The 25,565-nt window shown below is 57.7% G+C and overlaps 2 protein-coding genes across 6 annotated transcripts in view; one reads left to right on the top strand and one right to left on the bottom strand.

The window, feature by feature from the left end:
- LLGL1 (LLGL scribble cell polarity complex component 1) lies at window positions 1-17,711 on the top strand. Of its 2 annotated transcripts, none has more exons than XM_087825789.1 (23): window positions 1-110; window positions 4,015-4,112; window positions 6,151-6,232; window positions 6,332-6,462; window positions 7,306-7,464; window positions 7,544-7,706; window positions 7,787-7,922; window positions 8,240-8,294; window positions 8,453-8,607; window positions 8,678-8,901; window positions 9,110-9,177; window positions 10,167-10,320; window positions 10,393-10,497; window positions 11,079-11,371; window positions 11,716-11,863; window positions 12,081-12,234; window positions 14,139-14,434; window positions 14,914-15,178; window positions 15,369-15,483; window positions 15,691-15,803; window positions 16,004-16,124; window positions 16,275-16,354; window positions 17,085-17,711. In XM_087825789.1, the coding sequence occupies exons 1-22, from the start codon at window positions 30-32 to the stop codon at window positions 16,351-16,353; spliced, it is 3,195 nt and encodes a 1,064-aa protein (XP_087681915.1). In that variant the 5' UTR covers window positions 1-29; the 3' UTR covers window position 16,354; window positions 17,085-17,711. The 2 variants fall into 2 exon arrangements, with proteins under 2 accessions (XP_087681915.1, XP_087681916.1); XM_087825790.1 differs by having other exon boundaries at window positions 7,790-7,922.
- FLII (FLII actin remodeling protein) overlaps window positions 17,558-25,565 on the bottom strand; it is a 13,617-nt gene continuing 5,609 nt past the window's right edge. Inside the window, exons 10-30 of one of the 4 annotated variants that reach the window (XM_087825788.1) lie at window positions 25,007-25,091; window positions 24,460-24,607; window positions 24,143-24,276; window positions 23,762-23,974; window positions 23,309-23,488; window positions 22,555-22,637; window positions 22,359-22,433; window positions 22,070-22,153; window positions 21,790-21,961; window positions 20,914-21,018; window positions 20,636-20,827; window positions 20,115-20,303; window positions 19,772-19,911; window positions 19,455-19,695; window positions 19,149-19,303; window positions 19,004-19,064; window positions 18,789-18,917; window positions 18,603-18,709; window positions 18,403-18,508; window positions 18,216-18,281; window positions 17,560-18,131 (exon numbers count right to left, since the gene is read on the bottom strand). In XM_087825788.1, the coding sequence (XP_087681914.1) occupies window positions 17,997-18,131; window positions 18,216-18,281; window positions 18,403-18,508; window positions 18,603-18,709; window positions 18,789-18,917; window positions 19,004-19,064; window positions 19,149-19,303; window positions 19,455-19,695; window positions 19,772-19,911; window positions 20,115-20,303; window positions 20,636-20,827; window positions 20,914-21,018; window positions 21,790-21,961; window positions 22,070-22,153; window positions 22,359-22,433; window positions 22,555-22,637; window positions 23,309-23,488; window positions 23,762-23,974; window positions 24,143-24,276; window positions 24,460-24,607; window positions 25,007-25,091 (2,800 nt within the window). In that variant the 3' untranslated portion in view covers window positions 17,560-17,996. Of the gene's footprint in view, window positions 18,282-18,402; window positions 18,509-18,602; window positions 18,710-18,788; window positions 18,918-19,003; window positions 19,065-19,148; window positions 19,304-19,454; window positions 19,696-19,771; window positions 19,912-20,114; window positions 20,304-20,635; window positions 20,828-20,913; window positions 21,019-21,789; window positions 21,962-22,069; window positions 22,154-22,358; window positions 22,434-22,554; window positions 22,638-23,308; window positions 23,489-23,761; window positions 23,975-24,142; window positions 24,280-24,459; window positions 24,608-25,006; window positions 25,092-25,565 lie in introns of all 4 variants that reach the window. The other 3 variants (XM_087825787.1, XM_087825786.1, XM_087825785.1) reach the window with 3 other exon arrangements.

A 25,565-nucleotide genomic window follows, 5' to 3' on the forward strand; every position in this document is an offset into this window, starting at 1 on the left:
CGGGCGCGGCGCCGGCGGACGGACGCAAGATGATGAAGTTTCGGTTCCGGCGGCAGGGAGCTGACCCGCAGCGCGAGAAGCTCAAGCAGGAGCTCTTTGCCTTCAACAAGGTGCGGCGCTGGCGGCCCGGGCTGGGCGGGAGGGTGCGGGCCGGGGCTGGGGGCCCGGGCGTCGGAGCCACGTAGGGCCGGGGGCGGGCGCCGGCTGGAGCGCGGCGCGGGGCCCGGCGCGCCTCGGCCCGCCCCACTCCTCGCCCCCGCCCGCGCCGACCCTCGGCGGCTGTGGGTCGCGCTGACTTTCCGGGTCAGCCTCCCCGGGTCTGCGGGCCTCGCTGCCCCTCCCTCTGACTCTGACCGCCTCGCTGTCTGCAGCCTTTGCCCGTGTATCTGGGGAGGGGGTGTTCCTGCCTCTGTCCTTGTGAATCTCTGCGTATTTCCTCTCAGTTCCCACCATCTCGATGCCTCTTTATTTCTCTGCCTTTCCGTCTGCATCTCTGAGTCTTTGCCTGTCTCTTCCTGCCGGCCTCTCCCCATCTCTCCATATCCCTGTGTGGGTCTCTCGAATTCTCATTCGGCCTCCCTCTGTCTTTTTATCCCTCTTCGGGGGCTCCTCCACATCCCTGTCCGTCCCTGGGGCAGCCCAGGGCTGGGATTTGTTTTGCTTTCACACCCAGGTGGGGCGGGAGGGGTGGGGAGAGGAGGCAGATGTTGGAGGGTGAGGGTTGGGAAATCCCTTCCCTGTTCCTCTCCTCCCTCACCTAGGGCTTAGACTCTGCCTCGCTCGGCTTTGCCCTGCGGGGGGCTCCAGGGTAGATGCCTGGTTGTGTACCCAACTGCACTTCAAATGGTGGGGCCTCAGTTTCCCTTGAAATGGGGCCACTTTTCTCCCTGCTGTGGGCTCTGGCTACCTGTGCCACATGGGCCATGCAACCTAGACTAAGGTGGGGGTGGAGGGCTGCCCCTTCTTCCTTTTTCTGGGTAGGACGAGAGCAGCTAAGGCTGCCTTCAGCCCCCCCACCTCCCTCTGCATTGGTGTGTGGTAGTTAGCCCCCAGCATGCCCCTTCTAACTCTTCCCAGGGTGTCAATTTTAGCCTCAGAGCCGGCTGATTGCTCTGGGAATCTGAGTTATTATTCTTGTTGTACAGGTGAGAAAATTGAGGTTCAGAGAGGGGTGATGACTTGCCAAAAGTCACAGATGGAACTGGGTCACTTTGTCCTTGCTTCTCCTTATTATTAGGGATTTGACTTTAGCTTTGGGTGCTGCTTGGTCCAAGAGGAGACTTTTGTCCACCAGGAGGCTCTGGGGTGGCTGAACCTGGAGTGGCTGAGGCACCAGACAGGATTTCCGAGGTGGTGGTGGGTGCTGCCAGGACCCTCAGTCACCAAGAGCCTGCCAGAAGAAGCCTGCAGGGCCTAGAGGGAAGGTGCTCCTAGGTGGCCCCTTCCTGTGCTGGTGGCTAAGAGGGTGAGCCTCTGTGAGGTGAAAGAAGAATGATGATGGGGGCAGGCACTGAGCCAAGGTGTCACTTCCTCAGCCAGTGAGTTGGGGTGTGAAGTGAGGACCTGCGACAGATGGTGGGGAGGTTTGAAGGCTTAGCATCACCTGGCTGGCCTGGTTTGGGAAAAGGTGAGGGCTCCCTACTAAGACTGAGGTCCCATTCTGAGTGGGCTGCAATGGTGGGAAGGAGGTGGTTTTGGGCAAGGGGCTGGCGCACCAGAGAGGGTGGTAAGTGATCACTAGAGAATAGACCCCCAGCCTGGCTGGGTGTGGCTCAGCGGTTGAGCATCGACCTAGGATCCAGGAGATCTCAGTTCGATTCCCGGTCAGGGCACATGCCCGGGTTGCGTCCTCGATCCCCAGTCAGGGGCGTGCAGGAGGCAGCCAATCAATGATGACGCTCTCATCACTGATGTTTCTCTCTCTTTCTCCCCCTCCCTAAAAAAAAAAAAAAAAAAAAATAGACCCCCCCAAAGTAAAATGAGAATAGACCCCAAATTCTGTAGTGGGGGTTCTCGGAGGCAAACATCAACTTTGGACTCAGTCTTGGGTCTACACCCCATTTCTGTCTACAAGTTGCCTGTGGGATGTCCACTCTGTGTCAACAAATACTGAGCTTCTACTGTGTGTGAGTTCTCCTAGGTAGTGGAGACACTGCAGTGACCAAAAGGGACAAATATGTCTTCACTCAGAGAGTTGATTTCCTAGCGGAGGAGACAGTGAAAAGCCAAAACAAAACCATAAGGCCCTAGCCTGTTTGGCTACGTTGTTAGAACGTCGGCCTGCGGACTGAATTGTCCCAGGTTTGATTCCGGCCAAAGGCACATAACTTGGTTGCTGGCTCAATCCCCGGCCCTGGTCGGGGTGCGTGTGGGAGGCAACCAATCTATGTGTCTCTCTCACATTGATGTTTCTCTCTCTCTCTCTTCCACTTTTTCTGAAAAGCAATGGCAAAAATATCATCGGGAGAGGATTTAAAACAAACACAGAAGAGTAAAATATGCAACAGTTTGGATGGTGGTCAGTGCTATGGATAAAATAAAGTAGGGTGAGGGCCTGGAGCATGTGAGCGAGGATGGCTGCTATAGTCGGTGGTTTAGGGGCCCCTCTGAGGAGTTGATGCCTAAACTGAGACCTGAGTGCTGGGGAGTGCTGGGTGAGGCATATTCCAAGTAGAGGGATAGTAGAGGCAAAGGCTCTGAGGCAGGAACCTGCCTAGTAAATTGGAGGAGATCAAAAGGCCAATGGGCCTGCAGTCAGGTGAGCAGGGAAGAGAATGGAAGGAGGAAGACAAGGGCCAGATGTGAGGACTGAGCTTTGACTCTAGTAAGCTGGGAGCCACGGGGGCAGGAGGGTTCCTGAACAGAGGAGGGGACTGGCCAGACACGGTCAGATCCAGCATTGGCATGGCAGTGCTGGTGGGAAAGGGAAGTTGCCCTCCACCCTCAGTCAAATGGTCAACTGTATCTTCAGGTAGACTCACTGCCCCCAGTGCCCAGATGGGAAACTAAGGCTTGGAGAAGACTGACTAGCCCAAGGCCAAGCCAATTGTCCAGAGGGTTCAGCCCCTGCCTGGATGAATTGAGGCAGGAGGGAGGCTGGGGCAACAGGCCTGGGCATCAGGGTTTCTTTTTTTTCTTTTTTAAGAGAAAGAGGAAGGGGGGGGGGGGAGAGAAACATTAATTGTTTTCCTCCTGTATGTGTACGAACTGGGAATCAAACCCTCAGCCTATGTATGTGCCCTGACCAGGAATGGAACCTGCAATGTTTTGGTGTCCTGGACGATGCTCCAACCAACTGAGCCACCCAACCAGGGCTATCAAGGTTTCGTACAAAATGTGTGTCTTGCTGAGATAGTGGTCAGGAGGTACCTGTGACCCACAGGTAGTATCCTACATTGGTGTTAAGGACATGGGGTTGGGAGTGTAGGCTTCCCAGGGAGAGGCCCCCCCAACTAGGCCTCAGGGGATAAGTATGAACTTTTTGGGTAGGCGGGCAACGGAGAAAAGCCCAAGCTAGGCTGGTGGAGCTGGCACCAGTCTACACTGGGACTGGCCCTGCCAGGAGCAGAGAACTCCAGTGGAAGCCATTCCATTAGTACCACCCCGTGCACAGGCTCTCTTCACACCATCCCCACCACAGATGGGGGTGGGGGGTCATGTTGCTCAATTTTCAGCTGGGGAACCCAAGTCTGGTAAGTGGGTGACACCTTCAGGGACTGATCAGGAAGCTCCTCTGGCCCTCAGTCTCCCTGTCTCTGACTCTTGGGGTTGGGCAGATTGTCAAGAGCCTCTGCCTAGGTGACCTTGGGTGTTGACTTCTGACCTCCACATGGGGTCTGTGTTTGGGGAATGCCATGGACTTCACGGGGGTCCCAGACAGCATGACGCCTCACCAAGCTTCAGTCTGTGCCTCTAGGAACAAGGTGCAGCAGAGCCTGAAGGCTGCCTTGGGGTGGGCCTCAGGGTGGGCCGGGGCAGCCAAGCCTGTGCAAGTGCCCTCCCCTCACCCTACAGACCGTGGAGCATGGCTTCCCAAACCAGCCCAGCGCCCTGGCCTTTGACCCCGAGCTTCGCATCATGGCCATTGGCACCAGGTCTGGGGCCGTCAAGATGTATCCTTTGCGGGACACAGCCTTTGGGACTGTGAGGACCACCTGCTTTCAGCTCCCTGTGTGCTGGGCTCCTTGAGCAGCGCCCAGCCTGGGAGGCCAGGGAAGGTATCTGGATCTTGCTGGAGGCTGATGTAGCTTCTGCCCTGAGATACCTCCTCACAGAGATAACGGGGTGGGGGTGGGGTACTCCCTTACTCCCTTGCTGCATTTCAGCCAGCCAGTTACCTAGGCGACCCTGGGATTGATTGTCCCAGCCATGACTAGGGTGGCTGGGCCAAGGGGCTAGTCAGTCTTGGTACCTATTTAGGTTGGTGGGTTGACCAGGGTCACACAGTGGGCCTTTCCCTGGTGACTGGGCACACATATGTGTATGATTGTGAGACACATGTTTAGCCGAGGGGCTGGGGAAGTGCCAGGCTCAGCATGGTGAGCGCAGCTCAGCCCCCACCTGGATGCTGGCAGTTGCACAATGGGCTGTGTGTGTGGCACAAAGCGGGCATTTTCTCCGGCAGTGCTGGGAGGGCTGGGGCAGGCGGACAGCTGAACTCCTTCTCGCCTGGCACAGAGCATCCCACCTCCACTGCCTGAGTGAAGCCCTGCCCCCCACTCAGGCAAACCGAGATGCCTGGTGGCTGCTTGGTGTGGGGTACCCACCTCCACCCCTCCGCATGTGACCCTCTGGGTCTCAGTGTCCTCGATGGGGACATTGGATGGCACAAAATGAGAGGGGAGAGAAGGGATGGGGGCAGGGCACTGGCCAGGCAGGGGTGGGCATCTGGGTCTGCAGTTGGTGAGCTTGCCTACATTAGGGGGTGTGGCTGGGCCCAGTTCTCCCGGCCACCATCAACACCCACTTCCTGGACTGCTGCTCCTAGCCCTCAAGTGCTGTGCTGCCCCGCACGTGCATCATGTTCCTGCAGTTGGTGTCTCACAGTGCCGGTGCCATGGGTCTGTTAGCCTCTTGAGCTGGCCCTCCTGGGTCCTGGTCTTTCTTGGGCACTGGCTCCTCATGCTTACAAAGAACTTGTACAGACCAGGAGAGCCTGAGAGGAGGCCTGAGCTCTCCCCCGGTCCCTTCTTCCTGCCCCCTAACCACCCCTGGGCTGGGAAACTGAGGCTTGAGAAAGCGGCCTTGGACACAGAAGCCGCCCCTCCCCGTCTCCTTGGTGACTCTGGTTCCTGCCCACACTCCTGCCCCCTCTTTTGTCCCCTCTTCTGTGTTCTCCCAGCTCCAGCAGGGAATCCTAACTCCAGCTCCAAGCAACCGCCTGGCTCCTGCATTGTCCCAGGCAACGTTGCTGACCTCTCCCTTGCCCTCTCCTCCAGGGGCCCCTTAGGCCCTACTTGTCCACTGTCAGACCTGGAGTTGCTGGGATTCTGGTACCGATGCCAGGCACTTGAAGCAGATCACCCAACCTCTTCAAGCCTCTGTGTTCTGGTTTGTAAAATGCACAGGCCTCGGCCTCTTCTCTCAGTGGGGACCGCTGCCTGCCTGCTTGCCTGCCCCAGAGGAAAGTTGATTTCCTTGCCCATGGCTGGAATTGGGCCTGAAGCAGTGGGAAGAAGCAGCCTGGACTATTCTCTGCTTTGGGCTTTCCTGCCCAGACCTGGCCTGGCATCTCTGTCTGTGTGATCCGGCTGCGGGGCCAGCTCTTGTGCACACAGACCTCCTGAGGCTGATGTAGAGTGGAGCCTGGCCATGTGCCAGGCCTGGGCCATGTGTGCTGAGCATGTTTTTTTTTCTCACTTGCCCAGGGTCAGCCCTAAGGTGGGAGTCACTACCCCATGTTGTAGATGAAGATGTCAAGGTCGTACTTCAGCATCACTTGCAGAAGCTGAGTGGAGCCTGCATTCTGAGCTTGAGGATAACTTGGGGGTGCCGGGCCATGCTTCTTCAGGGAGGGGGCCCACCTGGACTTGGAGGGCTCCTGGATTGGCAGGCCTGACTGGGACCTATCAGAATGATCCTAAAGAAGGAGGAGGCTTGGGCATCTCAGTCTGTATCTGCTGCTTTCTGTCCTTGACCCATTGTCTTTAGCTACGGCGCACCTGGTGTGGAATTCACCGGCCTACACCGAGAAATGGCCACGGTCACCCAGATGCACTTCTTACCTGGCCAGGTGAGCCTCTGCCCCAGCCGGCTGGCTTGTGGACCCTAGGCCTCCCCTCCCTCTTCCCAAGTCCCACCAGCCTAGTCTTGGTCTCTGCACACCCTCTAGGGCCGCCTCCTGACCCTGCTGGATGACAGCAGTCTGCATCTCTGGGAGATCATCCACCATAATGGCTGTGCTCACCTGGAGGAAACACTCAGCTTTCAGCTGCCCAGTCGGCTGGGCTTTGATGGTGCCAGGTACTGGTGGACTTGGCTGGGACCAGCCACTGGGCATGGGGCAGCCAGCCTTGCAAAGGTGTGGTAGGGACGGAAAGCTGCCTAGTTAGGGTGGCAGGGTATGTTGAGCTTAGCCTGGGTCCCAAAAGGCAGCCTTTGGACCCCTCGTCACTGAGAAGTGCTACATGGACTTGGCTGGTGTTAGAGGGAAGTTCTGGCTAAGCCTGGGTGAGCAGGTGGGGTTTATGCTCCAGAATCACTGCAACACCAGGAGATGCAGGATGGGCCAATGTGCATTGTGTCTCAGACTTCCCATACCTGATGGGTGGCCTGTGCTCCCTGCAATGGCAGAGGTGTCTGGGGGTATGGGCCAGGTCTACGCTGAACTGACATTAGCAAGGATCTCTTGGTGTCTCTAGTTGGTGCTGAGGTGACAGACCATAGTGTGTACAGGTAAAAGGGCAAGTTTGGGGGCAAGGAGTGTCCTGCCAGGCTGTGCTGTGTGAGGTGCTGATAGGATGCTCCAGGGAGCAGCAGAGTGTCTTGGACCTCCTGTTTCTGGTCTAGGCAGTAGCCTGGTTCCTGCCTTTCCCTCCTGGTGGGTAGGAGGGGCTTGGAACCCACCTCCAAGACCTGGGAACCTATACTTATCCCTCTCCCCACTGACATCCTGATGAATAATTGAGGGAGTTAATTATGCCACCACGGTTGCCTTCCCAGTTCGCCAGCCCAGTGGATAATCAGGCCCCAGTGAGCGCAGGGACCATAATTATCTAGGAGTAGCAGTTCACCAGCACCCTCTGCACCCCTCCTCAGCAGGTGAATGGGCCCACACCCTCACCCACCTCCCCTCATCTCCCATAGTGGCCCGCCCACCCTTGCCCACATCACAGTGGTCCTGCTTGTGGCTGCTGGCAACATGGCAGCTCTGGGCACAGAGGGTGGCAGCGTCTTCTTCCTGGATGTTTCCACCCTGATGCTGATTGAGGGTCAGACCCTTGGCCCTGACGAGGTTCTGCGAAGGTGAGAGGCAGGTGGACTTCCCACACCCGCTCTGTGCCTGGGCAGTGCTCCTGCTGGCTCACCTGTGCTCCCTCTGCAGTTTGCCAGATGACTACCGGTGTGGGAAGGCACTGGGCCCTGTGGAGTCCCTGCAGGGACACCTGCGGGACCCCACCAAGATCCTCATTGGCTACAGCCGGGGCCTGCTGGTCATCTGGAACCAGGCAGCGCAGTGTGCAGACCGTGTCTTCCTGGGCAACCAGGTTTGTGTGGGAGACTGGTGCCCACAGCCAGGGCCCTGTACTGTGGCTGCCTGTTCATGCCCATCTGCCCTGCCCCACAGCAGCTGGAGAGCCTGTGCTGGGAACGTAGTGGCAGCACGCTGGTCAGCTCCCACAGCGACGGCAGCTACGCCATCTGGTCTGCGGACACTGGTGGTTCCCCAGTCACGCAGCCTACAGTGGCCACCATGCCCTATGGTGAGTGCTGGGCAGACTGAGGGAAGGGTTGACGGGGATCCATCCCAAGCTCAGGCACTCATGCTGCCTGGCCTTTGTGGGGGCATCCAGGAGGACTTGTGGGAGGTGGTGGTGCCAGGCCAAATTTGCAAAGGATAGCTCCCTCTCCCACTGCGAGGTATATGGTTAGGGGCAGTGGGCCTTCCCCTTGGGGAGGCAGGAAGCAGCTTTGAGGCAGGGAGTGATGTGGGCAGGATGGGAGAAAGAGTGAGAATTGTGACCTGAGGTGCTTCTAGTCCTGGCAAGTAAATGAGCCTGACACTGTCCTATCCTTCCAGGCCCCTTCCCCTGCAAAGCCATCAATAAGATTCTGTGGCGAAACTGTGAATCTGGGTAGGTGGGGAGTTGGGTCTCAGGTGTGGGTTGGGTTGTGTCTGGCTGGGGGTGGAGCCTGGGCTCTGGGGCTCAGGGTTGGCTTGTGATGCTCTCTGGGTTGGACAGTATATGCTCCAGGCCCAGGTGGCTCACATCACTCCCCAACCCCTGTATAGGGGCCACTTTATCATCTTCAGTGGCGGCATGCCCCGTGCCAGCTATGGTGACCGCCACTGTGTGAGTGTGCTCCGGGCTGACACCCTGGTGACACTAGACTTCACCTCCCGCATCATTGACTTCTTCACGGTGCACAGCACGCGACCAGAGGATGGTGAGTTGCCCTCCCCCACCCTGCCAGCGCTGCCTGTGGCCATGCTCCTTACCATGCCCCTATCCCACAGAGTTTGACGAGCCCCAGGCCTTGGCTGTGCTGCTCGAAGAAGAGTTGGTGGTGTTAGACCTGCAAATGCCCGGCTGGCCAGTTGTGCCTGCTCCGTACCTGGCCCCATTGCATTCGTCTGCTATCACGTGCTCGGCCCATGTTGCCAATGTCCCTGCCAAGCTGTGGGCCCGCATTGTGAGCGCTGGGGAACAGCAGAGCCCCCAGCCTGCCTCCAGTGCCTCGGTGTGTACCTGGGCACGGTGCTGGGCAGGACCTTGTGGGGGATGGTGTTCCTTGTGAAGGGCACTGCCCACGCACAGACCTGGAGGTGGGAATGTGCCAGGTGTACATTGGGAACTCAGAAGCAGTTTGGGCCCAGATGGTAATCCCAGGGTGAAAGAGAGGACATCTGTCCTGACCTTCCACTGATGCCTTCGCCTTCCTCTCCCAGAGCTGGCCCATCACCGGGGGCCGGAACCTGGCCCAGGAACCATCTCAACGAGGGCTGCTGCTGACTGGGTAGGGCAGACCTAGTCTCATGGCCAAGCACAGTTGTGACACATGTGTGTGCGTGTGTATGTGGGCGAGTGGGGCCAGGTACAGCCCACACAGGTATGGGAGAGCCCGGCCTAGACCAGGTGGGTGCTGACCTGCCCAGTGACTCAGACCTGGCCCTTGGTGGGACCCAGTCACCCCTTTAATAGGGTGGGTTGGGATTGTAGTTTCCCTAGACCCTGATTCAAGCCCCTCCCTGCCCTGCCTTTTGGCCTGGAACTGAGCTCCACCCACCTAGTCTGCCCTGGGACTGGAAAATCTGGGCCAGCCCATGCTGAGCAGCCTGGGGCAGGTGTTGGAGAGCCTGGCCTGGGTCTGGCGGGTGCTGACGTGCCCAGTGACTCAGACCCTAACTTCCTGCCCTGCCCCTGCTGCCTTTCTGTGCTGGGATCTTTGGGCCTCCAACTCTGCCTCCCCCTCCTGCTTGAAAAACTTAACCATGGCTTTCAGGGCTGCTGGGAGCTTCCCATCCAGTCCCACACACTCACTCCTCATGTCAGGGGTTCCCATCTGAGGCTGTACCCCAGATTTGCCTGTTCTTCCTCCCTCTCCCTGCTGGCCTCCCAGTCTTCCTGCTTCTGCCTCATGTCCCAGCTGATCCTTGGCTCTGTGACCACCTAACAGTCCTGATCACTTTCTCTGGGTGACCCAGTGAAGACAGAACCCCTCGTCCTTTGTGCCCTGGATCACCCCTCCCTCCATTTCCTACCCATCGCACTGGTGATTATTTCCATACCCCTCACCTTTTTTGAAGGGCCCAGGTGCATGTGGCCTGGCGTATAGTAGGCACTTAGTATTTCTGCCTAGTCAGTAGGTGTATCTTATTTGCTGTATACAGTAGGTGTGTGGGCAGTTTTTGGCTTAGGCAGTAAGTGCTCAGTGATGGTTATGGCATGAGTGGATGGAGGCATGTGCAGGGACCTGGTGTATGCCTGATGCCTTCCTCCCTACAGTCATGAGGATGGCACTGTGAGGTTCTGGGATGCCTCTGGCGTGGCACTGCGGCCGCTCTACAAGCTGAGCACAGCTGGCCTCTTCCAGACAGACTGTGAGCACGCCGACAGTCTGGCCCAGGCCACCGAAGATGACTGGCCGCCCTTCCGCAAGGTGGGCCCCTCCCCAACCCCAGGAGCCTGGTCCTTGCTTAGCCCTGTGTCATCACTCCATCCCACTTCCTAGGTGGGCTGCTTTGACCCCTACAGTGATGATCCCCGGCTCGGGGTACAGAAGGTGGCACTCTGCAAGTACACAGCTCAGATGGTGGTGGCTGGCACTGCAGGCCAGGTAAGCCTAAGGTGTCCCAGGGTTGGGGGTTTTGGAGGGATTTTTGGAAGAGGAAGGTCTGGTGAAGTGGTAGTAGAGGGTACCAGAAAGGGCAAAAGCCCAGAGGTGGGAATGGGGCCCCAGGTTGGGCTGGCTGGGGTGAGGACAGCCAAGCAGGTGGGCCTGTTGTTGGTGCCTTAAGTCCAAGCTCTGGCTATAGGGAACCATGGAGAGTTAGGGCTAGGGCTGGAGCACAGATGTTAGATGAACCCGGGAGGGCAGGGACCAGCAGGTCTTGGTCAGTGCTATTCCTCCAGCACTCATAGAGGATACAGAAGGTACTCTACATGTGCTTATTGCTAAATGGGAGACAGGTGTGGTGGTGGTGGGTTACTTTGCTCTAGCAGGGCAGGGACTGGTGGGTCTTGGTCTGTGTTCCTCTGTGCAGGCCCCGGTATACAGTAGGCATCCAATAAGTGCTTATTCAATGGATAAACGAGACAATTCCAGGACCACCCTGGCAGTGACTTTGTAGGCTCAGGTGGGGCATGGGTGGCCCTATCTCTGCGCTGATGCCTCTCCTGCCCTGGCTGTGTGCTCAGGTGCTGGTTCTGGAGCTCAGCGATGTGCCGTCAGAACAGGCAGTCGGCGTGGCCAGTGTGGACCTCCTCCAGGACCGAGAGGGCTTCACGTGGAAGGGCCATGAGCGGCTGAGCCCACGCACCGGTCCCTTGCCCTGGCCTGCTGGCTTCCAGCCCCGAGTGCTGGTTCAGTGTCTGCCACCAGCTGCAGTCACTGCCGTCACGCTACACACAGAGTGGAGCCTCGTGGCCTTTGGCACCAGTCATGGCTTTGGCCTCTTTGACTACCAGCGCAAGAGCCCTGTGCTGGCCAGGTTTGTGGGGTGTGGATCCGGAGCCTGGTGAGATGGGGTCTGCATCTCCACCTGGCCTCAACCTCCTATGGGACCTCTGGTGTTTCTTCACTCCCACCTAGGCCTCAGTTTCCCCTGTAAGATACAGTGTGGTGAAGGTGGCTCTGTCATTTTTGGCAGCTTCAACCTTATGTGAAGTGCTGCTGATAGAGGTCTAAGCCCAGCAGCTGCTGGGTTGGCAGGGCCGCAGAGAGGGGTTTGGGCTTCCTGACCTGGGATCCTAATGCCTGGCCCCTTGGGCCAGCAGGAGCACCGCTGCTCCAGGAGGCTGATCCGTAGCACAGCTAGCACCTGTCTGCCCCCAGGTGCACTCTTCACCCCAATGACTCCCTGGCCATGGAGGGGCCGCTCTCCCGTGTGAAGTCGCTCAAGAAGTCACTGCGCCAGTCTTTCCGGCGCATCCGTAAGAGCCGAGTCTCAGGCAAGAAACGGACTGTTAATACCAACAGCAAGGTGAGCTGGGCCAGGCTGCCAGGCAGCACCTCCCTAGACTGTGGTGTAGAAATGGAGCCAGGACTGGCCCCTGGCCGGGAACCCTGTGTCTGCTCACCTGTTATTGCCCACCCTCAGCAGCCCCAGGGGGATCAGGGTGAGCTGGGGAGGGTGATAGAATGTGGGGTGCGAGGCTGTGTAGGAGAAGACTGTGTCCTGGAACCCCATGCTCCTCCAGTTGCAGGAGGCCAACGCGCACCTGGCAGAGCAGGCCTGCCCCCAGGACGTGGAAATGGCTCCCGTGCAGCGCCGCATTGAGGCCCGCTCAGCTGATGACTCCCTCTCGGGTGTGGTGCGCTGCCTCTACTTCGCTGACACGTTTCTCCGAGATGGTGAGGCCAGGGAAGTGATGGGTTGGAGAAATGGGCCTCAGTTGGCCATCTAGAAAATGGGCAGTGGGGTGGAGGGTGGGACAGCGTCTTCCAGGGGTTGGAAAGTGTTAAGTGAGTGCCTACTGTGTGCCAGACTGTACTAGTGACAGGGTGCCAGGCCACCCAAACAGTTCCCCTGGAATTTCTGATGGCACAGGGTTGGTGAGTGAGCCAGCAGGATCTCTGAGATCTGAGAGCTCAAGATTTGGGGAAGGAGAGTGTGGGGTCTGCCAGTGCCAAGGCTTTGAGGTGGTCATGTGTTGGGAGACTGTCACATGGTCTGTGAGTGAAGGGAGAGGGCTCTGGCAGGTACTGGTGGTGTCCACCTTGCTAAGGAGTTGGCTTTGACCCCAGCTGGTTGGAGCCCTGAGTGGATCCTGCACAGAAACGAGATACTCAGTGAATTACTCAGTAATTCATTGATTGATTTTTTAAAATTTAAGTATGTTTTCATTGATTTCAGAGAGGAAGGGAGAGGGAGAGAGAGAGAGAGAGAGAGAGAGAAACATCAATGATGAGAGTCATCGATTGGCTGCCTCCTGCATGCCCCCTGCTGGGGATTGAGCCAGAAACCCAGGCAAGTTCCCTGACAGGGAATCAAACCACAGTCTCCTGGATCATACGTAGATGCTCAGCCTCTGAGCCATGCCGGCCAGGCTCATTGATTAACTTTTAACTTGTGTAATTGGGACTTTAAACCATGCACAGAAATAGCGAGTAGTCACCCCCATACTTCACCTAGTGCTGCTGCCACTGTACTCTGTTTTCCTTGCTGCAGTGTTTTAGCTGAAAACCCAGTGTGAGCACTTGGGTTTGTGTCTAACATATGTAACCTACAGCCATGGTGCCCACATTGCACCCCATGGGGCTGACACTGATCCCGGAGTATGTTGTCACACTTGGTCCATAGGCGGCTGTCTCCATTCATCTCAAAAATGCCTTTTTGTGGTTGGTGCTGGGTCAGCATCCAGTTAGTCTGCACATGGAATTTCACTGTGTCTTTTAGTCTGAGTCTGAGAGAGGGCCCTCCTTCTGGTATTTATTTGTTGAGGGTCCTTTATCCAATGGATTTTTCCCACTCTTTGGACATGGCAGCCCCACAGGTCTCTACCAGTCCCCGTAAGGAGGCCCGTGGGGCTCAGTCCCCAGCTGGCTGGGCATTGGGATCTCAGCTGCACGCATTGCTCACTTAACTTGTTACTGGGGTTTAGCTTCCCTTGAGGTTGTTGCTGTTATCCATTCTTCCAGGATGCACAGCCATGACTTCTTAGGCCCACCTTGGCTCCTGGGTTTTGAGTCTGATTCTCCACTAAAGGGTCTTCCCCAGAGGTTCAGCTCACATAGGGAGAGCCGGCGAGGTGGTCTCAGTTCATTTCAGCCCAGGCCTGAGACTTTGCATCTGACTGCTGCATGGAGGACACACTGAAAGGGAGGGGTGGGGGTGAATTTGGGTGTGGTCGGGATCCTGATGCACCTTAGGGGTGAGAGCCCCATTCCATGCGTGTTGCCAGGGCTGGTGATGGGATGTGGGGTTGGGAGAGAGCTGGGGTTTTGTGATGGGACTGTGTAACTGAGATGGGGCCTAGGGTACAGTGGGTAGGGTTGGAGAGGTCAGCGTCATTTGTGTGCCATTGACGTCCCCACAGAAATTCCCAAGAGGCTGTTCCTGCCTTTTCAGGAGAGTAGCATTTGAGGCTCTGATTGTGGTCAGCAGTGTAGAGAGGTTGCCTAAGGCAACAAGGCTGGCCGAGGTCCCCAAGTGGGAAGGAGAGAACCAGTCCTGGGTCTCAGAGTGTCAGGAGAGGAGGGGAGGAAGCTGTTGTGTATGGGCAGACAACCTGCCTCACCAGCCTGTTGCCCTGCAGCAGCCCACCATGGACCCACCATGTGGGCAGGCACCAACTCGGGCTCTGTGTTTGCCTATGCGCTGGAGGTGCCAGCGGCAGTGGCAGGCAGCGAGAAGCGGCCCGAGCGGGTGGTGGAGGCTGTGCTGGGCAAGGAGGTGCAGCTAATGCATCGTGCACCGGTGGTGGCCATTGCTGTGTTGGATGGGCGTGGCCGCCCACTGCCTGAGCCCTATGAGGCCTCTCAGGACCTGGCCCAGGCACCGGACATGCAGGGTGGCCATGCAGTGCTCATCGCATCCGAGGAGCAGTTCAAGGTGAGCCACTGTGGTATCCAGGCCTCCTAGATACCATTGGATCCCCTATACTCCCTACCTGCCGAACCCCCCCCCCCCCCGAAGACCCCAGTTAGCCAGCAGAGGTGCCCCTGAAAAACCACGATGAGTCCCTCAGCTTGTATTTCTGCAGGACCCTCCTACATCACTGAGTTCCCACCTTGACCCACTCCTCGGGGCTCTGGCAGGAAGTCATGGTTTGGGGGGATACCAGCCATCTAACCCTCATAACCCAGAGTGATTGGTTTTGCTAGGTTCTCATAGGAGAGGTCCTGGGAGGTTTCTGGGAACAGTGTAGAGCCTAGGTCAAGTCTGAGGGTAGCAGTGCAGGGTGGGAGGGTGTTCAGACAGAGGTGGTAGTAGCCAGAGGCACAGGCCTGTGTGACAGGCTGGGTTCTAAGTAGGGGCTGGGGGTGTGGACTGGGCCAGGCTATGCTCACTGGCCATCTGCCCGCTGCCAGGTGTTCACACTACCCAAGGTGAGCGCCAAGACCAAGTTCAAGCTGACAGCCCATGAGGGCTGTCGCGTGCGCAAAGTGGCACTGGCCACATTTGCCAGCATGGCCTGTGAGGATTATGCTGAGACCTGCCTGGCCTGCCTCACCAACCTGGGTGACGTGCATGTCTTCTCGGTGCCGGGCCTGAGGCCCCAGGTGCATTACTCCTGTATCCGGAAGGAGGACATCAGCGGCATCGCCTCCTGTGTCTTCACCCGCCACGGCCAGGGTGAGCGAAGGCTTTCTGGGGCAAGGGACCCGAGCAGGTCTAGAATTCCCGGAGAGTGTCACGAGGTTGGGCACAGCACTGGCTAGGGTGGGGGAGGGCCAGCAGCACATGCAGGGCAGAGACCAGCTGAAGCGCTGTGGTGGGAGTCATGGCTCCTAACTGCACTCTGCACTCATCCTCTCCCACCCAGGCTTTTACTTGATTTCTCCATCGGAGTTTGAACGCTTCTCCCTAAGTGCCCGGAACATCACAGAGCCGCTCTGCTCTCTGGACATCAGCTGGCCCCATGATGCTGCCCATGCCAGGTGCACGGAGTGGGTAGCCCTTGGCCTGGGAGGCCTTTGATCAAGGCTGGTGTCATCCCCACCCCCAGGTTCTGCGTGGAGCAAGAGTGGCCCTCCCTGGTGTCACCCCTTTCTGGTCTCAGGTCTTGGGAATGGGAGGTCAGGGGTTTGGCCCTTTTGAGTCTTGAGGTGCCTGCCTGTGACCCCATCATGGTCCTGTCCCTGTAGCTACAGACTCCAAGAGTCACCCAAGCTGAGCCAGGCTAACGGGACCCTGGGCATCCTCCTGGCCCCACAGAGCCATGATGGAAGCCCTAATCCTGTCTGCAGCAAAGGAACTGGTAAGAGGCTGGGAATGAAATAGGGGTGGTGGGACACCAGTCAGCTCAGATATTAGGGCAGGAGGCAGCAGCTGATCCGAGGCTGGGATCCTGGGGAGGGGTATGCTGGGCAGGAGAAGGTGAGGGGGTCTATCGTCCTGTCCTACCAGGTGCAGAGGGTGTCCAGGGGTCTTAGAGGCCTGATCATTTCCTCCCTGCAGATACCCCAGAGCTGCCTGAGGCCACGCTCTCGCCTATGTCCATTGATTCGGCCACCAGTGCTGACACAACTCTGGACACAACAGGGGACATCACGGTGGAGGACGTGAAGGATTTCCTGGGGTGAGGTGGGCGGGCAGGATCCACAGGAGGGGCTGCCCTGGCTTCACGGCCTACCTCCCCTACCCTCAGCCAACCTAATGTCCGAGCTGGGCATGCAGGGCCAAGGAAGGGGCCTTTCCCCAAATCCTGATTACCACCCCATTTCTCCAGCTCTTCAGAGGACTCTGAGAAGAATCTGAGGAACCTGGTGGAAGATGAGGCTCGAGCCTGTGCCATTCTGATTAAATGAGGTGCTACAAGTGTGGGGGACTCTGGCTCTACCTGATTCTCAGCCTCAACCCCAGGGACCTCCTGCTGTGGCTTCACACCTGAAATCCTAGCAACCCCTGTAATGACAGTACTCCAAGGCCTGGCTGCTCTCCAGGGATGTCCTGTCAGGGGCTTTGGGGGCCTACATAGATGTGATTTTCATCATTTGGTATTAAAGAAACAGCCAGCCCATCAGCCCCTGGATCTCATAGGTGGTGTCTGGAACAAGAGGTGGTGGCAGCTTTGGGCTCGGGCTGGTTTGGCCAGCCCATTTCAGCTGGTGAGATCACCCAGGTACAAGGTTAGGCCCTGCTGGGTGAGCCTGGAGAATGAGGCCTGGCCTAAGACTGACTGGCCACCACTCCCATTGCAGTGTGGCCCCATCCAGATCTGGGGCCCATAAGTCTGCCCAACTATTTGCTACCTAGGGCCCCCACCCACACAGGCAGGCACAGACACCCCAGCTATCTTTGTCTTTTGCTGGGGACACCCCTGGCCACAACCTGGCCTCAGTGGGCCGGATGTGGTCCATGCTCAGGGACCTGGCCAGCCCTCCTCAAGCTGTCACTGCAGGGCCTTTGCCCCAGATGGGTGGGGCAGCCCTTTTGCCTGCCCTGGAGAGGAGGCTGAGTAGTGGCACCTGAGTAGCCAGGTCACCTGCCCCTTTTGACCTCCCTTGGCCTTCTGCTAACCCTTCTCTCCCTTTACTAGGAAGGCCAGACCTACCTGGCCACCACCTGCCTTGTTTGGAGCTGGGATCCAGGACCTGTGTTTCCTCCCAGCCTTTCGCACAGACCTATACTTGCTAATCTGCAAGCAGCACCTGCCCACCTTGGCCCCAGGATGTGGGCCTGGAACTCTGGGGTGGACTCAGACTGGCCCCTTCTACGGGCAGTACCTGGAAACCAGTTGTCACAGGGAAGGACAGTTGGGGCTGGCAGCCCATGCCACCTCCCACTCCACACCATCCTTCCCCCCTCCTTTGCAAAGAATATTTTTCTAATGCCTGGCTGGACAGTGCTGGGTTGGACAGTCATTTCTAAAACTATTTTGGTACTTGCTCCTGGGCTAGCGTGTCTTCCTCCTGCCCAGCCTGTACATGAATGGGTGTGTGTGTGTGTGTGTGTGTGAGTGTGAGAGAGAGAGAGAGAGACTGGGAGCTCCCTGGGCACCCAGGACTAGGGCCCAGTCAGATGTGTGGATGTAGGGGTCAGAATGGGTTTCCCTGTAGATTATCCCTTGGGAGTTTTCTGTTATTTTGTTAACATTAGCACTGTTTTAATATTAATAATGCTGATTTTTAATATTGAAAATAAAAGCATTTAATATCTCTTAAAAGGGCAACCGTGTCTACTTAATTTCTAGCTGGGGAGGGGGTATCACATAGGAGCTCACACCGAAGGGAGTCTAATTTCCAAGACCCCTTAGGGCATTAGATAGGGTTACCCACACTGGTGCCCCTTGGGCTGTGCTATTGAGCACCATGGCACTGGGGGATGACCATAGCAGGGGCTGCCACCGGCAAACAGCTTCTGCTGGCAGGTGGTGGACGAAGAGAGGCCCTTCCTCTCCTCACCCAGAGCTTGGGGTCTCCTTGGGGGCTGCAGGTGGGTGGTGGTCGCCCTAGGCCAGGGCCTTGCGGAAGGTACTCCAGGCATGGAAGCAGCGGGTGAAGGCATGCTGCTCGTTCCCCTTGCGGACCAGGCGTAGGCGGCGGGGATGCTCATGCTCTTTAGCACGCATGTGCTGGATGTACACCTGGTGAGCAGGACATGTGTAAGCCTCAGGCAGGCCTTCCAGACCACTGGGGCCAGCCTCAGCCCTCCCCTCCACCCAGCTCACCTGGCAGGCCTTCAGACTCAGCTTGATCTCCACCTGGCTTGTCTGGGTCCCCACCCACATATAGACCTGTAGGTATGGCAGGGGAGGTGGTCTCATGGGGGACTTGAACTCCCTACCTTGTAGCCTCAGAATTCCCATTTACAAATGGGTGGGCTCCTTGAATGGGCAGGGTCAGCAGGGGTCTCACCTCTTGGCCATTGTCTAACAACATGATGTCATCGTCTGCCAGGTCATCTTGGCAAAAGTCAGAACATTTCTCAGTCACTGCGAAGTAACCCTTCTCATTGGAGCACCTGCAGGTCATAGGTCAGGGAGAGACTAAGGGTCATAAGCAGCAGTAGCAGGACTCAGGAGGAAGCTGGGGAAGGGGTCTAGGCCCAGCCTCACCGGAACAGCCGGGTGTGCTTCATGAATTCAGCATCATCGTCATAAGGCTTCTGTGTGCCTATGCCCACCCAGAAGAAATTCTCAGGCTCTTCACCTTCATTGATGACCTGTGGGTAAAAGGTTGGTCCAGTCCAGGGTCCCTGTCTGCCCTTGCTACACTATCTGGCCACTGCCTGCCCTGGTCACCTGCTTGCTGTAGGAGGCGTCAAACATGGTGTTCAATATGTCCTCCGCCAGTTTGGCCTCATCAGGGTCCGATGCCCGGCCCACCCATGCATACACGATGCCCTGGTTGTCCTCACTCTCAAAGGGAACCTGGGGAGAGTGCAGAGGGTTCAGGTCAGGTCTGCCCTACAACCCCCCACCCTGACCCATAGTCCCGGTCACTCCTACAACCCCACCTTGAGGATAAAGCAGAACTCAGAGTTGAGAAGGCTCGAGTCGGTGTTGATCTGGATGCACCTGGGGGAGGGAGGAGGTCAGCAAGGAGTCAGGGTGGCTCACTGACCCCACCTGCCCACCCCTGCCCCTCCACCAGCCAGGCACCTGGTACAGAGGGCACTGCCATTGGTTCGAATCTGGTAGAGGCTGGGCTGCAGGGCACCCTGAGCAGCCTTCCTCCTGCCCCGGTGGATGATGAACTTCCTCTTGAAATGGGACAGGAACTTGGGGTTCTCCTGCTGCTGTGTCATGCGCACCACCTGGGTGTGTGGAAGTGTCATGGGCAGCTCCCTGGACCCCACCTTGCCCCTCACGGGCCAAGCCTTCCCTGGGTCTGAGTCCCATTCCCACAGAACCTCCCCAGAGGCCATGGGGGCATGGCACTGAGCCGCCGGGGCACGGCAGGCACACCTCTAGCTTGCCGGGAAAGAGGCTTTCGAACTTCTTTTGCAGGCTGAAGGTGAAGGTGAGCCAGCCCATGTTGGAGGCTTCCCGGCCCTGCCAGAAGTACACGATGCACTGGAAATCCTCCTCCGGCTGTTTCTCCTCCACCTCGGCGACTGCCTCCTCGCCTTCTTTGCCCTCGCCCCTGGCCTCTGCCTCTTTCTCTTCCTTCTTCTCCTCCTCCTCATACTCCACGGGGACCCAGTACCTGAGGGTCAGAGGGCAGTGAGCAGGGGCCCCAGAGCAGCAGAGGGGCTGGACGGGGAGGCACTCCGGGCCAGCACCTGCAGAGGAAGACGTAGCAGTCCTGCGTGTAGAAGTGGCCGAACTCCTCCTCAGGCAGCCGTGCGAACTTCTTACCCTCGAGCACAAAGCCCTCCATGCCATCGAGGTCCTCGTTCCACTCCTCCATCAGCTGCTCCGCCTGCATGGGAGCCCCCTGCTGGTGGGCTGCTGGAGCTGGCCCCTCCTCACGCGGCAGGAACCCACACAGAGCCTCCTCCCAGTCATCTTGGGGGAGGTCCTCCCTAATCCATCCACCATCAGCCTAGGCCCCACCCCATCAGCCTAGGCCCCGCCCCGCCCTATCAGCCTAGGCCCCGCCCACCAGCCTAGGCCCCGCCCCACCTCTGCTAGCGCCATGGGCGGCTGCCTAGGCAAGAAGAGTGCAGTGAGGTCGGCCTTCATCTCATCTTTCTTCTCAGCGTCACGCTTCACCTTCCCTGCAAGTCCCAGGCCCTGCAGCACGGCCTCTGCATTGCGTGTATAGTCCACCGTCAACACGTCATCCCAGTTCTTGAACTTGGCCTTGAACACCTGCCAAGGGGGAGCAAACACGATTGGGGTCGGCGCGGAAGCAGATCTGGTGAGGCTCGGGGGGCGGGGCCGGGGAAGCGAAGGCAGGGCCTAGGAACCTGGGTGGGAGGGGCACGCTACAGAGGGGAGGAGCGCGGGGCAGGCGGGCCTAGGGACCGGGCTGGGCGGGGCAGGCGGGCGGGGCCCGGGCCTAGGCGGCTGCGGAAGCGGTGGGCTTGGGCTCGGCTCTGCAGGGCAGTAATCGAGTCACAGAAGGGTCGGGGCTTGGTCAGCAGAATCTTGGGGCGGAGTCCCCGGGGGTGTGGCTTGCGCAGCTGGACCACACAGCCTACCTGGGCTTCAGTGCCCTCGAGGCTGCGGCTGACCATGGCGTAACGCGGCCGGTGCAGCATCCCGCACAGCTCCTGGCCCAGCTTGAGGGCAGCAGCCCGTACAAGGCGCGGGGACTTGCGGCCAAGCCAGATGAACACGTCGGACCAACAGTCCAGGATGTACACGCAGCGTGTGTCCAGCAGGCTCTGCAGCTGCGGGGCCAGAGGCTGGAGGTCAACCAGTGCTGGGCTAAAGGGGAAGGGTCCTGCCTCCTCGCCCTCCTCCCTGTGCGTCTCACCAGCCGCATCCCCGGCATCAGTTCCACCTTGGGCGGCTTCTTATGTTCCACAGACAGCTTGTAGTTGATCTGGGGAAGCTCCAGGTAGCCCAAGCCCAGGCCCACCTAGCAGGAGGAAAGGTAAGCGCTGTAGGGGCAGGATCTGGGGACAAGCCCCACCCATAACAGCCGCTGATTTGGAGCCTGGCCCTGGCCTGCTGTGTGCTTTCAGGTCCACTGCTTACTCCTCTCTGGGCCTTAGTTTCTTCCCTCCGCTCCAAGGTCATTTTAAGGCTATCCTACTAGTGGAAGGACTTTTAAATTTGTTGTTAACCCTCACCCGAAGATATTTTTTTTCAGAGAGAGGAAGGGAAGGAGGGAGGGAAGGAGAAAGAGAGAAACATCAATGTGAGAGAGACACATCAATTGGTTGCCTACATCATGCACCCAGGTACGTGCCCTGGCTGGTAATTAAACCCAAGACCCCTCGGTATAGGGCTGACAGTCTAACCACTGAGCCACACTGGCCAGGGCAATGAAGAAGTACTTGTAAATGGTGTTTTACCTGCCTACCCTCTCCAGAGCTTACTATTGTTTCTAATTTTTTAACCTGTCCTTTTTCTGTTCACAATACCCCATGGCTTCCACCTACAGAATGAAGGCCAGGTTCTCAGGCCTGGCCCCCAGGCACACTCAGCCTCCCTCTCCAGCCCCTTCCAGGAAACACACCCTAACACCATTCTTATGGCCTGACTCAGCCAGCCTCCAGACCTTTGCTTAGACCTTGCCCTCTCCACACCAAAGTCCTGATGAAGACAAAGTCACCACAGTGATACATGGCCCATCCCCCCAACCAGACCACTGGTGAAGTCAGGCCAGCCCTGCAGCGCAGCTCACCTTATACAGCTTGGGCTGGGGTGGCCAGAAGTCATCAGGGACGTGCTTCTTGATCTCAGAGGGCTCACCACCTAGTGCCTCCCAGAATTCTGGAGGCTCCTGGCCCTGCACCAGCAGTGTGATCTCTGCCTTCCCTTTCCGCTCGTTCTTGTTAATTTTTTCTGCAAAGAGCCTGAGGACAGGTGCAAAGCTCTTAGTAAGGCCCATGTCCCTTCTTAGGTGACAATTTTGCATTACACAAAACCCCTCACCATGTCTAAGCAGAGTGTAGTCCTCATACCTGGTTTTAGTAGTGCTACTCAGTGTGGCCTGGGCCCCCCGCCACACGTAGATGTCCAGCCCTCGGTCCAGCAGGAAAACAAACCTGGACAGGAAGGACAGGAAGGACTGTGACAGGTATAGGCAATGACTGTCCCCAGGCCCCAAACCCACCCCAAGTCCCTCATTATGGGGTTTTAGAACTAAAAGAGTTGCTGGAAGGCTTCTTCTAGAGCCCACATCTGTCCCTCACTAGTGGGTAGGGGGACATTCAGAGTCCAGCACTCCCACCTCATGTCATTGGTGCTCACCTGGGGTCCAGGGAGGCTCCCTTGAGTGGCACAGGCTCCAACTTGATGTTCTTTTTCCCATACACACGGTACATCCTGGAGGCCGGAGCAAAAGTGGCTTGGAGGGGACACCAAAGGACCAGTTTGCCACTATCACCCTCCCCCAACCCTTCCAAGCTGAATCCAGGTCAGTGCGACCCACCCCATACCCTCTCACCTGGTGACATAGTGCGTGTCCTCTACAGTGTAGAAGCCACTGGCTGTTCCACCCTCAATGTAGGCAATGTCGTTATCAAACACCTGTATGTGTGAGGGTGCAGTGCTTTATCACTGAGCTAATGCCACCTCCCACCAAATACCACCTTGTATACAGGCGCACCAGGTGCTACAAATCTGTGATGAAGTTAAAAAGGAGAAGTAAGATCTGTCTATAAACACAGGTGCACACTGGAGTGCTAAGATGTACAGATGGATGAATGTGTTCGCTCCTGTGCCCATTTAGATACGCACAGAATGTTTAGATATGTGTATCCATGTACAGAAGCAAGCAGATTTATGAAGACAGCACACGTGTGAATCTGGGTAAAATCTCACGTGTGCGGCCTCATCTACACGTAAACAGCTGGAGGAGGGCCAGCACAGCTCACTAACCCTGGACTTGATCCAGCCCTTGGCCCTGCCTCCTTGGTGCCTAGCTGGTGGCCCTGCCACCTAGCCATATTGACCCCGCCACCTAGCCATATTGGCCCCAGATCCCCATCTCCCTCTAGACCTCCACTGACCCAGGCTCCCCACCTTTGGCCTCATCTCACTCCCCTGACTTCACTGCTTTTGTCCCTGCCTCCTTCTTCAGGTCCTGACCCAAAAAACCTTTGGTCTCAGCTCCCTGTCCTGCCCCATTAGCCATGCCCACCACCCTTGGCCCGCCCTTCCAATCCTGCCCCACTTAAGGCCCTTCTAGCCCATGGCACCTGCAGGAACTCCTCGCTCTCATCGCCCATCTCCTCCCGTATGGTGCGGCACTCCGCACCCAGGTAGTTGCGCAGGTTCACCGCGTGGATGGCAGAACAAGCCTTCTTGTCAAGTGTGGCCTCCCCACCAATCCAGTAGTAGATCTCCCAGTTCAGAGAGCCGCTGTCATCGAGAAAGGTCTGGAGGCCAGGTCACAGTCGTGTCAGCCCTCACCAGGCAGTCCTGGGTCCCTAGCTCACCTGAGAGGCTGCTCTGATGGGCACAGGCTCCCTGGCCCCAGGATGGGTTGCACTGCCACACCTCTGCCTTGGCCATCTCTACCTGGCCTCTTTTGCAAAACCTTCCCCCTTCCACCTTGCCTCAATGAACAAAACTGTGGAGCTGGCGATTCTGAGCTTTCTAGGGTAAGGTCTACTGGGGCTCATGCACCCCAGCCTGTGCCGAACTCTCACCTTGAGCACGATGTAGCAGTCGGCCTCATAGAACTTGCCATGTAAGGCTTCCTCCACGAGCACAGGCACGAAGTTTTCGATCTGCCAGATGGTCAAGCCAGGCAGCTGACCCACATCCTCTGTGAAGAACTCTGAGTAGTCGAGGCGTGGCTTCTCCAGGCCCTGGTCCCAGCGCCGCACCTTGCCCCCCGGGGCTCGGGCGTCAGTGCTCTCCTGGGGTCACAGTCACAGTGCATGGATTGGCTCTGTGCAGGTACTCACGCTGGCATCTCTAGTCTTGCCCCACCTCAGGTCCCCCTTCCATCTTGGCCTGGGTCACACAGTCCGTCTCCACTAGAGTCCAGGGTCACCTGCCCTGTCCCAGCTCTTGGCCTGACTTACCTCCTGCTTTTTGTTCTTTTCCTGGGCCACATCTGACATGCCCTTCAGCACCTGCTTGGCCTGGTCATCCTGGGCGGAGTCCTTGCGCCTCCGTAGTCGCATCTTTCGAGCCAGGGGATCCTTAGGCCCACCCCCTGCTTAGGAGAGAGGCAAACAGCTAAACCCTGGCTTGGCGTGCCCCTGGGGCATCCAGCCAACCAGGGGCCAACCCCATCCACCAGTGTCCAGAGAGCTCTGTTCTACCCAACTTGTAGGTGGCTAAGTAGAGTCCCAGAGGAGCCTCCCATTCTTACGCTGGCCAGACCTTCCCCACTTACCAGCTGCTGCTGCAGCCACTGTGGCAGGAGAGGCACCTGCCAGCCGGAGCTGGTTCTGCAGTGAGAAGTCGATGTTGTACCACTCAGCAGTGCGGTCAGCGGGCTTGGGAGGCATGACCAGGCTGGGGTTCTCCCGAACGTCCAGGACCTGCCTCATGGGGTGAGCAGAGGTGGCTCTGAGCCTGAGTCCCAACTCCCAGCCACACCAAACCTTGTTTCTTGCTCTTTGCAGCTGCCAGGGCTGAGGCCCAGGGCTGGGGCCAGGGGCCTGTGTTCTCATCTCAGCTCAGCAAATGCCCATCCTGGGCTTCAGTTTTCCCTTCTGTGGGACTTAAATGACGCTGTCCAGCATGATATGGACACAGGTATGTAGCTCACCTTCTCCCCAAAAGCACCCTGGCAATGGCCATCCCTCCAGGAGGCTTCTGCTGGGTCCCCCTCACTCCAATGACACCTCTGTGCTTGGTCTTTCTTGAAGGTCTGTCTACACCTCTGCCTTCCCCACCAAACTGCCCCCAGCTAAGTGCCAGCCTGGGTCTGCCCGGACCTGGATCTCTGGCAGGAAGTGGATGGCCTCTGGGAGGGTCACCAGGCGGTTCTTGTTCAGGACAAGTTTCCTCAGCTTTGTACACCTGTGAGGACAGAGCCAGGGCCTCAGAGAGGTGACAGATGAGGGGCAGGGAAACTTCTAGTCCTGGGGGAGGGGAGGCAGGTAGGGCCAGAGGACTGTATGGCCTGGCTGGTTAAGACACTAGTGAGCTCTGATGTGCTGAGAGAGCAGGAAGGCTGGAGCACATGCCACTGGAGGCTTCTCAGGGTTAAGGGACTGGGAAGTTCTTTCTGTCACTTTGACGGAGCAGAATTTTTCCAAGTAACCTGCAGATTAAGGGCCTCTGGATATAAACACCAAAAAATATGTCCTGTGCTCCAATTAGTTTGGAATCTGCTGGGGGGGGGGGGGGCAGGGGTCCTCTGTTCTCTGCCTAAAGGACTTTTCAGAGTCAGGAGACCACATTAGTGGACAATGTACCCTCTAGAAGGGGATGGGAACAGCACTGTGTCCCAAACGCCCATGGCAGTGGAACTGCCCCAGCCTTGTGCCTATC

Source organism: Miniopterus natalensis, chromosome 17, assembly GCF_054644295.1.
Source record: "Miniopterus natalensis isolate mMinNat1 chromosome 17, mMinNat1.hap1, whole genome shotgun sequence".
NCBI classification, from domain to species: domain Eukaryota; kingdom Metazoa; phylum Chordata; class Mammalia; order Chiroptera; family Miniopteridae; genus Miniopterus; species Miniopterus natalensis.

Coding starts and splice junctions, on each gene's coding strand:
- LLGL1 (XM_087825789.1), top strand. CDS start 30: ATGATGAAGTTTCGGTTCCGGCGGCAGGGAGCTGACCCGCAGCGCGAG. Junction 4,113..6,150: donor AGGTCTGGGGCCGTCAAGAT/GTATCCTTTGCG, acceptor CATTGTCTTTAG/CTACGGCGCACCTGGTGTGG. Junction 16,125..16,274: donor GACGTGAAGGATTTCCTGGG/GTGAGGTGGGCG, acceptor CCATTTCTCCAG/CTCTTCAGAGGACTCTGAGA.